Source organism: Periplaneta americana, chromosome 6 (assembly GCF_040183065.1).
Source record: "Periplaneta americana isolate PAMFEO1 chromosome 6, P.americana_PAMFEO1_priV1, whole genome shotgun sequence".
In the NCBI taxonomy this organism is placed as follows: domain Eukaryota; kingdom Metazoa; phylum Arthropoda; class Insecta; order Blattodea; family Blattidae; genus Periplaneta; species Periplaneta americana.
The window spans coordinates 180,927,169-180,940,567 of NC_091122.1; the positions used below are offsets into that span (position 1 = coordinate 180,927,169).

The 13,399-nt window shown below is 36.4% G+C and overlaps 1 protein-coding gene across 5 annotated transcripts in view; it reads left to right on the forward strand.

Annotated features, from left to right (window-relative positions):
• The window catches only part of LOC138702089 (monocarboxylate transporter 9-like), a 97,998-nt gene that overhangs the window by 74,019 nt on the left and 10,580 nt on the right, over positions 1 to 13,399 (forward strand). For all 5 annotated transcript variants that reach the window (XM_069829645.1, XM_069829641.1, XM_069829643.1 and 2 more), the window contains 2 exons: positions 8,715 to 9,192; positions 12,399 to 12,516. In XM_069829645.1, the coding sequence (XP_069685746.1) occupies positions 8,715 to 9,192; positions 12,399 to 12,516 (596 nt within the window). The remainder of the gene's footprint in view (positions 1 to 8,714; positions 9,193 to 12,398; positions 12,517 to 13,399) is intronic.

Genomic DNA, 13,399 nt, shown 5'->3' on the forward strand with positions numbered 1-13,399 from the left:
TATATGGGGATTCTATGGTTTTCCTTTGTCTCCCCCCCCCCCCAAGGAAAAGGTTCTCTCTCTCCGCCTATGCACGACAAATCGTTTCATAATATTAACTTTATGGCACAACTTACGTCGTCATCATGACGTTTCAGTTCATTAATCCGTGGCGCTACAGCCCATGAAGGGCCCAGACCTACCAGCCGGCTGCTGGCCTCACGTCCACGTGCCGAAGCAGAGGTGGACGATCATCCAACCAGAATGGAAGTATCGTGTGCTAGCACGATGATCCCCCTACCCGTTACAGCTGGCTTTCGCAACCGGATTTCGCTACCTATCGTAGCTCCCCAAGTGCATCACGATGCTGGGTGGGCACCGGTCCCATACACTGGCCGAAATTTCATGAGAAAATTTCTTCCACGATGAGGACTCGAACCAGCGCCCATTCTATAACGCGAGTCCTAGGCAGGACCACGACGCCACGGCGCAACCTCATAAGTGACACCAGTAAGGCATCACTCATGAGGCAACTAATCTAGGAGATAGGCCTAATGGAGTAGGATATGGTACTAAATTATATATAATTTTTATATTGATAATTATCATAATTACTGAGAAGTTCAAAATACATAAAAACATGTCATATAACTGTTATTTCATTTTATATTACTTTCCCATTAGCGGACACTTCATAGCGAATACTTTTTAATTACCGGGAGGTGTCCGCTAATTATAAACTTCACTGTACGATCTCAAACCCACGTCAAATCAAGAAAGGTGAAGGATAGTCAGTAGTGAGTGATATTTTACTTCACGGTACTAAGTTATTCTGGATTATATTAATTGAAGAGGGTTGCTTGCAATTTCTCAGCTTTCACTCGAAGGATATATTGGTATCAGTTGTCGTTACAACCTACCACTTTTTCAGGGGCGGACGCAGAATTTTTTTTCGGGGAGGGATTTGAGGAGATAGTAAAAATGGAGTAATGAGAAATAAGTTTATATACTCACAATTTGTTTCCGAGTCGCAAACATTTACAAGTTGGCCTGAGTAGCGTAGTCGGTATAGCCTTCTGTGCTCGAAGTTGTGGGTTCTACCCAGCTCGATGGCATTTAAGTGTGTTTAAATGCGACAGGCCTCATATCAGTCGATTACTGGCATGTAAAAGAAGTCCTGAGGGGAAAAAATTCCGGTACACCGGCGACGCTGATATAACCTCGGCAATTGCCAGCGTTGTTAAATAAACCATAATTTTTTAATTTTAACATTTACAATGACTGCAATACAAAAACAATGACAGAATGACATTTACAGAAGAAGGCGACGAGGCTTCTTAGACATTTCACCCAGTACTTCATGAGCTTTTATTTCTACATTTTTATGTATATACATCAAGGCCAGTCTATTTAATCTGTCTGCTCCCATCGTGCTTCTCAAGTAAGTCTTCAAATACCGCAATGTTGAGAACGACCGTTCTGGTGTTGCTGTAGTTACAGGCAACGTGCCGAAAAGTTTCAGCGCCTTGTGAGTGCAGGGAAAAATAATTTCATTGCACCTGTTCAAAGATGATATAAAATCAGTAGGTTTTAGGTGAAGATTTTTCTGATCAAGGAAATTTCTTCTCCGCATCCTCAATTCATTGAAGAAAGACTCTGGTGATGCATCAACATCATTGGGTCACTGATTTACTGCAGCCTCAACAGCAGTTTCTAAATCTTCATCTGATGCTCGCACTGTGTTTTTAGGCAGCAAAGTTTGTAGGATTTCCTTATGATTTAAAAACCTATCCTTGAGCTGACTAATGAAATAGTCTAAGAAGAGAAGGAAAATTAAAAGCCTAAAACACTCTTCATGATTCTCTGTCTTGAAGTAAGAACTCTATGTTTGTCTTCCTGCAGTTCTTGGAATTTAACGTTTTAGCAAAGAGAATTTACGTGGAAAACTCTCTAATTCCTATGTACATTCACGAATTAAAATTAATATTATTTTTGTTTCTTGTTTCGTATTTTTCTCAAAATTTCGGGAGGGGATATATCCCCTTAATCCCCCCCCCTTGCATCCGCCCCTGCACTTTTTAGATTATTCAGCGTGGACAAGTAAGTTAATGGAGGACAAATTTTGTCTGTGGTAGCATATCAAAGACAGGGTTCTTTTGTGTGCCGTAAATTCATAACACAGGTCTCCCAACTTTACTTATCGCTCTCGGCCGAGTTTGAACCAGCGAACCTCGAATAAAACATCTATGGTAACCAGTAGCTAGACCACAGAGAACGACAGGATGGAAGAAGGCTGATAGAGGCGGTGACAGCACCGACGACGAGTTGATTCAGTAATGCAGAAAACACACGTAGCCTAACATTGACAGCTGTTAATTAAATTTAAACGTTCGTAATCGCGCGTGCAAGAGAGGCTCTTAAAAGGGGTGTTGGATTCATGTACACTGCCTCTTCGGCGCCCCTTTCCTTGTTACAATGAAAGATCACCTCTTTTCAGATCGATGATTTTGATAATTCTATTCTTTCTCGAAGGAAGCTTCTGATGTGAAAGGAATAATAGCAAAGTGAAATTTATACAACGCTGAAAGGTTACATAAGTTGTTGTTGTGGTCTGCTGTAGGGTCTATTCCTACTTAACTAGCTACTCGTATAATCTGGTAGCTCAGAGCTTAAGCGCGCACTAATAATACAAGGCCCCAGGTTGAAAAGGCAGTCAGTGTGCCTTTCCTTTTATATATGTTAATTGTCATTGATATTAATTGATTATATGGAAATATAAAAATTGGAAATTTATCTTTTGAAGAGGTGGAGAAATTCAAATATCTTGGAGCAACAGTAACAAATATAAAATATACTCGGGAGGAAATTAAACACAGAATAAATATGGGAAATGCGTGTTATTATTCGGTTGAGAAGCTTTTATCATCCAGTCTGCTATCAAAAAATCTCAAAGTTAGAATTTATAACACAGTTATATTACCGGTTGTTCTGTATGGTTGTGAAATTTGGACTCTCACTTTGAGAGAGGAACATAGGTTAAGGGTGCTTGAGAATAAGGTGCTTAGGAAAAATATTTGGGGCTAAGAGGGATGAAGTTACAGGAGAATGGAGAAAGTTACACAACGCAGAACTGCACGCATTGTATTCTTCACCTGACATAATTAGGAACATTAAATCCAGACGTTTGAGATGGGCAGGGCATGTAGCACGTATGGGCGAATCCAGAAATGCATATAGAGTGTTAGTTGGGAGGCCGGAGGAAAAAAGGCCTTTAGGGAGGCCGAGACGTAGATGGGAAGATAATATTAAAATGGATTTGAGGGAGGTGGGATATAATGATAGAGAATGGATTAATCTTGCTCAGGATACGGATCGATGGCGGGCTTATGTGAGGGCGGCAATGAATCTCCGGGTTCCTTAAAAGCCAGTAAGTAAGTAAGTAAGTATTAATTTATTATCACAAGAGCCCTCATCTTGTCGATAATTCGCGAGCGCGCAACGTGAGGTCCTTATCCAAAGAGTGAAAACTCTCGTGATATTTGAATAAGGCTATTTCGCGATTAATAATAAATCAATAAATAAATAATGAAAAGAAGATAACTTAATTATATTACTATAAAATAACACACTTATGTTGTTAAGTTAATATATTTCATTGGCCGGCATGCTGTAATATGAAATTCATGTGTAGATATGAACATTTGACAATAGCCTCAGAAGTGGGTTACATCAAGCCAGTGCCAAGAGAGAAAGCCAGAAACAAGTCTCTGCCAGAAACAGATTCATCAGTATGTTTAGGTAAAGTGTAGACGTGTTCATTTTCATCGTATATCAATCATTTATCATGTTAATCACCTTCCGATGCAGCACTTTAGTGCTAGTTGAAAGATTATACTACTACTAAGTTATTATACAGGGACATCATTTTATTTTTACTTCAATTTTTATTGTACCTGAGTTTTTGAATGTACTTCACTCCCACCCCTTCTACTAAGGAAGTTCCAACTCCACACAGAACCAAGACCGCAGATAGTAAGCAGTACTGAGTTACTGAGTATAGTACGTTCCAGAAATATGTTCGCATTTTCCAGTGACGAAAGAGCTTTCAATATTGAATCATATTTTCGCACAGGTACTGTCCGTTTGCCTACGTCGCATCCCGATTTCCCCCACCTGCTTCTGCTCGCCCCCTCTGTAAAAGCTGGGCTGTCTTAACTCTTTTCTGAAAACATTAATTTCTCTTAGGAATTGGACGTTTACGTAATATTATACAGCTGTTTAATTTAACTTAAATAAAAGGGCCTCGTTAAGTAATTAACTGTCACGTGATTTCCTCCCTTTCTACAATCCTGCGGCATAACCACTTGGACGGACAGTAGATAGCATGTCTGAGTAATTTTATATTTTCGGGTCGGGCAGAAGTGAAGATTGAATTTACAGTACGAAGAGTAGGTACAGAATTATTTCAACATGAGTTACTAGTACGAAGGACGAAACTGGCAATTGGAATTAGATGCAATAGTTTATAGTGCGATAATATGCACAAAAGAACTGAAGCCTGTATCGAAATGAACGGCCACCATTTTCAAAATTGTGTTTAAATATTCATATTATGATTATTTTTCAATTTAACTTCTTTCTCTATATTGTACGCTAATGTGTCGTAGACAGTATAATATACACTGCATAATGAATACGTTCGCATGGATAACTCAGTTCGTGAGTAAAAACACTTATTCTTAATACAGTACTGTACTTTGATTAAAGAAAAACCTAATGAAAATTATCAAACTCAAAATCGCGATATTTCCTAGTTTACGTAAATGGATGAACTACTTTTCTTCCTTCCTATACCTAGTAGAGTGATTTGTGTTTTACGCCAGTATCATCGAACTCCAGTCTTTGAGGGGGGAGCAAGCGGTGTTTCCGGTTCTCTAAAGGTATAGACAGGTTAATATGAAAAATGTTAGTAAAAATAAAATGATGTCCCTCTATGTTTAAAGATGTCAGATGTTAAATGAAAAATCAGAATTCCAGTGTTCTGTTTCGTGATTTATCTACTTGTAAATATTGCTTCAGTAAACGAAGGGACGTTATAACATACTGCAGGCGTCAAGGACGTCCATTTAAATAAACCAACCAAGACTAGAAATGCTGAAAGACAATCTGGCTGCATTAGAATAGTACATTATGCAACGAGCCTATAATGGTAGTAATTAAGACGCGAGGATGTTTATGAAACGAGCGCAAGCGAGTTTCATAATTTCCATACGAGCGTCATAATTACCATTATAGGCAAGTTTCATACGACTTTTTATGCTCGACTACATTTCTAACTTTAAATTATTCATAAGTATTCATGTTATTGTTATGTGAGTGCAATAGCCTACCTCATAAATTGTGAGATGTGCGCAGACGCGAAAGTATTGATTTTTTCCGGGAAACGAATGTCGACGACCTTGATATAATCTAGAGAGTAAGATAAACATTAATCTTGATATAACCTTGAAATTGATTTCGACATTGAAAAACGAGATGACAAATTGAATTTATTTGAATAGTATTTACAATTAATGCTAATTATTATAGTAACAGAACATTACCTTCTGCGACAGTATTGGATTTCCAGCCTCCGTGACGTTGCATATCCGAGAATAATCGAAAACCTGACCTTTAATGAATAGGTGTAATTTAATGACATGCATTAAAGGACTGCTACCAGGTGTATAATTATTACATTTCGGCATGGTGAAGCATAAAAAATTGACAATAGGCCCCTTACTTGTAGAAATTATGATTAGTGAAACAGCAAAATTAAACAAATATTTGAGGTTATAACATTTTATTTTGAACTTAATAGGCCTATCTTACTTTACTGAATTTTTGACTAGATGAGAACGCTTGTGTTATTTGATTAAGACTATTTCTCGAATAGATTATACTTCGTTTTCTTAGGCTTACATCTTAATTAAGAGCGTAGAATGCGTATACAGTAAGTGGTTACTTGGATTGTCTTGAGAAAGATCCTTCCTCTATAGAGCGTTCGGAGTTTATCAAATACCGCTGGGTATATTTTCTTCGAGGACATCTCAGCTCTTTATAATATAACTAAAATATGTTATTTGCGTATTTTCCAGCGTATATAAAATAACAGAACAAGTACATCTATTCAATTTATTCGGTTATTGGAAATACAAATAAACTAATATACAGGGTGTATGAAAAGGTAAGGTCAGTCGTTAAGGAGGTGACCTGATTTACTGCAAAATATGGTAGAATGAAAGAATGAAAAAGTATATCATTTTAAGCGTGTTTATATAAACCAATAGAAAATAAGGATCTTAATGCATAGGAGGCAGAGCTCAATGTAGAAGTAATATTTTCTGCTGTATGTGTGTTTTCCAGTTCAAGTAATTATTCATTTCCAAACCAAGAAACTCCGTGCACTTACAGTCTGTCTGAGGTCATTTCCATTAACCTAAAATTGTAGGAAAACTGAACACTGTTATGCGTAGGCCTACTAAATCTAATTACACTGTTCTTAAGTGCCTGTTTATTTACACTAAATATTAATATTATGTTTTATTTAACGACGCTCGCAACTGCAGAGGTTATATCAGCGTCGCCGGATGTGCCTGAATTTTGTCCCGCAGGAGTTCTTTTACATGCCAGTAAATCTGCTGACATGAGCCTGTCGCATTTAAGCACACTTAAATGCCATCGACCTGGCCCGGGATCGAACCCGCAACCTTGGGCATAGAAGGCCAGCGCTATACAAACTCGCCAACCAGGTCGACTATTTACACTAAATCATTCATTAATTAGATTTAACACTGTATCATTAGAAGTGTTTATAAGGCAATCGTATTGTTTACTTGAGCTATCGCACTTGTGTCATCTGCATATAAAGTTACTTTTGAAGAAAGCAATAAAAATATCTGTTGTCTGTTGAATTACTTTTGAAGAAGTAGCCTAGATCAGCATTTCTCAAACTTTTTTGAAGTGGGGACCACTTTTTAAAGTCAGAACAGTTTCGCGGATCACCTTACTCTTGTTCCCTTCGAAAGCAAATTCATCACTTTCGTAGCATATTATAATACCAGTATACTTACATTTTAAAATTGAATTAAGGTTCGGTACTTTGGTCGTTTGTTATGAATTCGGGTGGTCCCTGGCTGGGTTACAGGCGCGGCGCCAGATGTGCAGGGAAAAGATGACGAGAAGCACCACGCTCACCTTCAGCGTATAAATTAAAACATTTGTAATTCTGTATCCTAGCATATTTAGCACTAGATGTATTATATTATGTATTGTCAATTTTCTGTATACTGACGATGCCATGAATGCTTGTCATTCTTACGGCTGAATAAAAATCCTATCTATCTATCTATCTATCTATCTATCTATCTATCTATCTATCTATCTATCTATCTATCTATCTATCTATCTATCTATCTATCTATCTATATATCTATCTATCTATCTATCTACCTACCTACATACCTATCCACCTATCCACCCATCCATCCACCCACCCACCCAACCACCTACCTACCTATCTATCTATCTATCTATCTATCTATCTATCTATCTATCTATCTATCTATCTATCTATCTATCTATCTATCTATCTATCTATCTATCTATCTATCTATCTATCTATCTATCTATCTATCTATCTATCTACCTACCTACCTACCTACCTACCTACCTACCTACCTACCTACCTATCTATCTATCTATCTATCTATCTATCTATCTATCTATCTATCTATCTATCTATCTATCTATCTATCTATCTATCTATCTATCTATCTATCTATCTATCTTAATCTAATCTAATCTGCCTGCCTGCCTGCCTGCCTATCTATCTATCTATCTATCTATCTATCTATCTATCTATCTATCTATCTATCTATCTATCTATCTATCTATCTATCTATCTGTCCACCTATCCACCCATCCACCCACCCACCCACCCAACCACCTACCTACCTACCTATCTATCTATCTATCTATCTATCTATCTATCTATCTATCTATCTATCTATCTATCTATCTATCTATCTATCTATCTATCTATCTATCTATCTATCTATCTATCTATCTATCTATCTATCTAAATCTAATCTAATCTGCCTGCCTATCTATCTATCTATCTATCTATCTATCTATCTATCTATCTATCTATCTATCTATCTATCTATCTATCTATCTATCTATCTGTCTGTCTGTCTGTCTGTCTGTCTGTCTGTCTGTCTGTCTGTCTATCTATCTATCTAAATCTAATCTAATCTAATCTGCCTGCCTGCCTGCCTATCTATCTATCTATCTATCTATCTATCTATCTATCTATCTATCTATCTATCTATCTATCTATCTATGTCTGTCTATCTGTCTGTCTGTCTATATAGTGCTTTAAATTCCTCTTTTGTTGCTGAGAGTAGAGTGGGAAGTCGATAGACGTGTAGGGTAATAAATTTCATAAAATGTCAGTACTGGGAGAAAAAGTGAAATTCGATTGCCATGTGTCATTTCCAAACTCTGAGATTTTAAGCTATAGTGTGATACGCAATTCGTTCGAATTTTATTTTTTCTCCTGTCTTTTTTGAAGGACCACAAGGGCAGACTTTGAGGACCACAGGTGGTCCGCGGACGATAGTTTGAGAAACGCTGGCCTAGATCATGGGATAGTGCAATGACTGTTATGACTGTCCTTTTGGATTTTTCCGCAGGTTATTTGTTAATCGACAAGAACAAGGACGGAATCTCCAGGGGTGGCAGTGAAGATCCAAACCGCCAATATAGTTCGGTGTTGAACTTGCCAACGTTTGTTCGTAATGGAGAGGGGGTTCCACTCGAAGTGCTGGAACTCCTGAGTTCGAATCAGAACCTGTATAGCGTCCTCCTGCAGAACTATCCGAGTCTTCTGACGTCATCACGGAGCTGCAGTGACAGCGGGCGTCTTCACGAGAGCAGGCATCCCCTGAACTGGCACAACACAGCACCGCCTTCCCCTCTAGTCGTGATACCGCATCCATCTGTGCGACGCCAGTCTTCTCTCAACTATCATGACAGAGAGCTGCCGAAGAATGCGACCACTGAGGAAGCCTACTTGTGGTGGCTGAAGAAGACGCAGCATCACCACAATCACCAACATTCCAGCAGGAGGAGTTCTGCCTCACATAGTATTAGAGACCAGAAATTTCACAGGTGAGGCACTCACTAAGTAAATGCAGGAGGCTGCAATCTTGTTTTTATTCACTTTTTTTCGTCATCATCATTGACATCGCCAAATCATCTCCATTGTCACTGCTATCACCAAAGATGCTGAAGAACAGACTGGATTCCGAAAAGGAAGATCATGTTGTGACAGCTATTTCACCATGAAGATTTTAATTGAAAAGCACAGAGAATTTAATATTCCAACCCACTTGGCTTTTATTGATTTCATAAAAGCATTTGATAGCGTTGATAGAAATAAACTTTTAGAGATTTTACGCTATGATAATGTGCCAAACCAAATCATTCTCTCCATTTATAATTTATATCAACAAAATGAAATTGCCATAAGAACTGAAAGCGGAACTACTAGCTGGACTTCCATCAACCAAGGTGTTAGACAAGGGTGCGGTCTTTCCCTTCTGTTGTTTATTATATATATGAACCATATTTTATACATTTGGAGGCAAAGTCATCACGCTGGAATTCAAATTAATCGAAACACAGTTCTCGATACACTAATGTTTGCCGACGATCAGGTTATTATCGCTAAAACAGAGGATGCTTTACAAAGAGCCATTTATAATTTGCAAATAACCGCCTGAGATTTCAATATCGAAATCTCAAAAGAGAAAACAAAAGTCATGGCATTTTCGGGAGAGAATCCAATTCCAAGTAAGATCATGATAAATAATACTTTAATTGAACGTGTTAATTCCTTTAACTATTTAGGTTATAACCTCTCTTACATCACTGATGAAGATATGTCGAACAAAATATCTACATTTATAAAAATCACTGGCGTCATTAACGCCGTCTTCAAATCCTCCCATGTTCAGAAACATACAAGGCTAAAGGTATATAAAACACTAGCTCGACCGGTCCTCACCTACGGTAGCGAGGCATGGACAATCAGAAAAGCTGATGAGCAAAGGCTGACGACAGCTGAAATGAGGTTCATGAGACGAACAGCGGGATGCTCTTTGCTGGAACACCGTAAAAATGTGGACATATTGCAGGAACTCAAAATGGGTCCTATAGTTAATTTTGTTCAACAATATCGACTTCAGTGGAAAAAACATGTCGAAAGGATGGATCGCACTAGATGGCCTAAACAGATTCTTACTTATGTACCAAGAGGAAAGAGCAAATTGGGAAGACCACGAAAGCGCTGGCATGAGACCGTAACAGATCCTGTAGGGTCTAATACGTGACGGATATGATAATGATGATCACCAAATTATAATCACCACCATCATTATAGTTACTGCTATATCACTGTCCTCAGTCACCATTATTATTATCATCTTCATTATCATTATAAGATTACAGTACTATTTGCAAATGTATGTCTTTATTTCAACTTAAATGTATGACCATGGTGTGTAAATCTGAAGTATTATATTTATTCTATTGGGCTATTCCATATGAAATCGATCAGTAAGAAACCTCGCATTTTTTTAATACTCTAATTTTTTCCCTATTTATACAAGTTGCTGAGGAGAGTGTATTTTCAAAAATATACTATCGAAAGTCAAACGGTTTTCGTATTGTTGAGCGACAAATTTAGCGTATTTTATAAAAACAAGCCTCTTTCAGTGCTCAGAAAACTCTGGAACCGTTTACTGCAGAACATTGAACGGAAGCTCATTTTGAAGCTGACATTTGGTAGGTTATGATAAGAAGTAATCCTTATTTTTATTATATACAGAGAGACAGATAATCTGATTTTACTTACTTTTAGGCTTTTTGCCAATTTGTAAAAATGTAAAAAAATATTGAGAAAAAACCTTGCATTATTAAGAGGGATTCGGCATTGTTTGCTTAGTGGTACGGCAATAAGTTTCGAGGGTATTAAATAGATTATTTTCATACGCCTAGACTTGAACGGTGCAGTACCGCATGCACTGGCCGAGAGCTGAAGATAAGCGAGTGTTGGGCGTCATATCACTCCTGTGTTTGTGTAAACCTGTGATAAAGCTAGCACAGCCATGACTGCTAGACGACACATCACGTGTTTGTCTCCTGGCCTTGCTTGCCTCACAGTCAGCTGGTTAGTTCATGCGCGTACTATTTATTTTCTTTATTTGATATTTTCAATACTTTCTTATCAACGTGCCGTCAGTAAAAAATATGTGTTTATTTGTACTTTCAATGCGGAATCTAACTATATATTTTAAAAATATTTTTTCCTAGGCAAAGGCGTCTTAATGAAGAAAAATCTCAATTTCTCCATTTTCATAAAAAGTAAGAAAATCTGTTTATATGTGAATATAAACTTTAATTTCTCAGCATCAAAATAAACCATGATTTTGATCATTGGGTGGAAGGGTTTCGGAGCTACAACAGTTTAAAGTTACAAATTTTATGAAAATATGATAAATTTAAATATTTTTAATTTAAACACTATGAAGTTCTGATGCCTCTAACTTTGCACAAAGCATTGTATTACAGTTGTCAACGTACAAAAAAAGTTTTATTGTATTTAGAAATTGTAATGTCAATTTTCTCTATATTTCTGTCGATTTGAGGTGGAATAGCTCAAATTGCTTATTTCAATTTAAAATTTTACATCACAACTAATTTCAGATTGAAAATATGTGAAGTTTTCCGCATTTAAATTTTCTCAATATGTAAACAACATGTAATAAGAAGTAAAAGCTATGAGTACTTTCGCCCTTTCAGGCATCATCAGGTAGCGTAAGAAATTGATTATTGCTTATAATTGACTTGTCGGTTGAATATGTTCTCCAAATCACTAACTGAATTCTAAAGAAAAGCTGAAACTGGTCTTGGGAGACAAATTTGCTTAATAACACTGGTTGCTGGATACCAGAGAGCTATCCACTTTACACCCTTATACTTCACTCCTACTTCTATGTCACTTTGTAGAGAGTTTATAAGAATTTGAACGTTACTTAGCCTGAAAAATGTATGTACAGATAGGAGCTGTAATTTATTTTTTTCAGTAATTTAAAAAAATCCATGATGTTTGCAAGAACTTAAAAATTCAAACAGGATATCTTTCTTGAAGCTAAAATTTGGGACAATCCCGCTTTTTATGGTAACGTTAATTGAACGTGATCAAAATTGCATAAAATCAATGAAGATATGAACAGTTTAAATTAGCTTTTGCTTTTGAAAATTTCTATGTAAATTATTATACAAATTTCTAATTGCAATTACATTCGTTGCAGACATTCCCTAACATATCGTGGTGCAATGCTCAACTTGAAGCGACATCGTCTGAGAGCTTCATCCTGTCCGAACATCTACCGTAACCCCATGAGCACCACATCCAAGAATGAAAGTGAGGTATGAACTGTTTAATTTCATTACATCTGCGGTGTGATAGAGTGCAGCCTTCCTGTGTGCTATCTATTCATTTTAAGGGTATATGTAAGTGAACGACGACAAATATTATTAGAAAATGCAGGCTCTAAATTTCTAAAAAAAAGAAGAAGAAAATGAACTGACAATTGGACAAAAATTACAAGGTACCACAACGAGACTTATTAGAATTTAAATATCTGATAAAATTATAAAGAAAGGTTACTAATAATATTTTTCAAACCAGTTTTACCAAAATATGAAGAAAAAAAAAAAACAAAAAACAAAAAAATTCTGCAGTTACATCATTTGGTAACCATATCATTGTTATGATTTCTCTGACATTTTTAATATTTTTCCTCCATGTAATAAACACTTATTTCTGAAAAGTAGACTACTTTCAGACATGCAGAGATGTTTATTTTAATACAGTTAATTTTTTATTTGTCTTATATAAAATATATTAACATTTACATAACGTTTTGTGACCTAATTTTTCTGTTTTCAAAGAAATGGGCATCATTTTAGTCTACCTTTTGAATAAATGCATGTTAAATCAGTGTACAAAATTTCATAATTCCATCTCTAATGGTTGTGGATTTATGAAATAATATGTGTGAAAATTTTCAAATTTTGGAAAATTTAACTTAAAGTAAAAAGTGAATTCTAAAAAATATTATTAGTAACTTTTTTATACCTTTATCGGATATTTAAGTTCTAATAAGTCTTGTTGTGGTGCCTCTTAATTTTTGTCCAATTGTGAGTTCATTTCCTTATAAAATGAAGGATATTTAGAGCATGCATTTTCTGATAATATTTGTGGTCCTTCACGTACATTTACCCTTAATATCTTCAAGTAACTTAGACT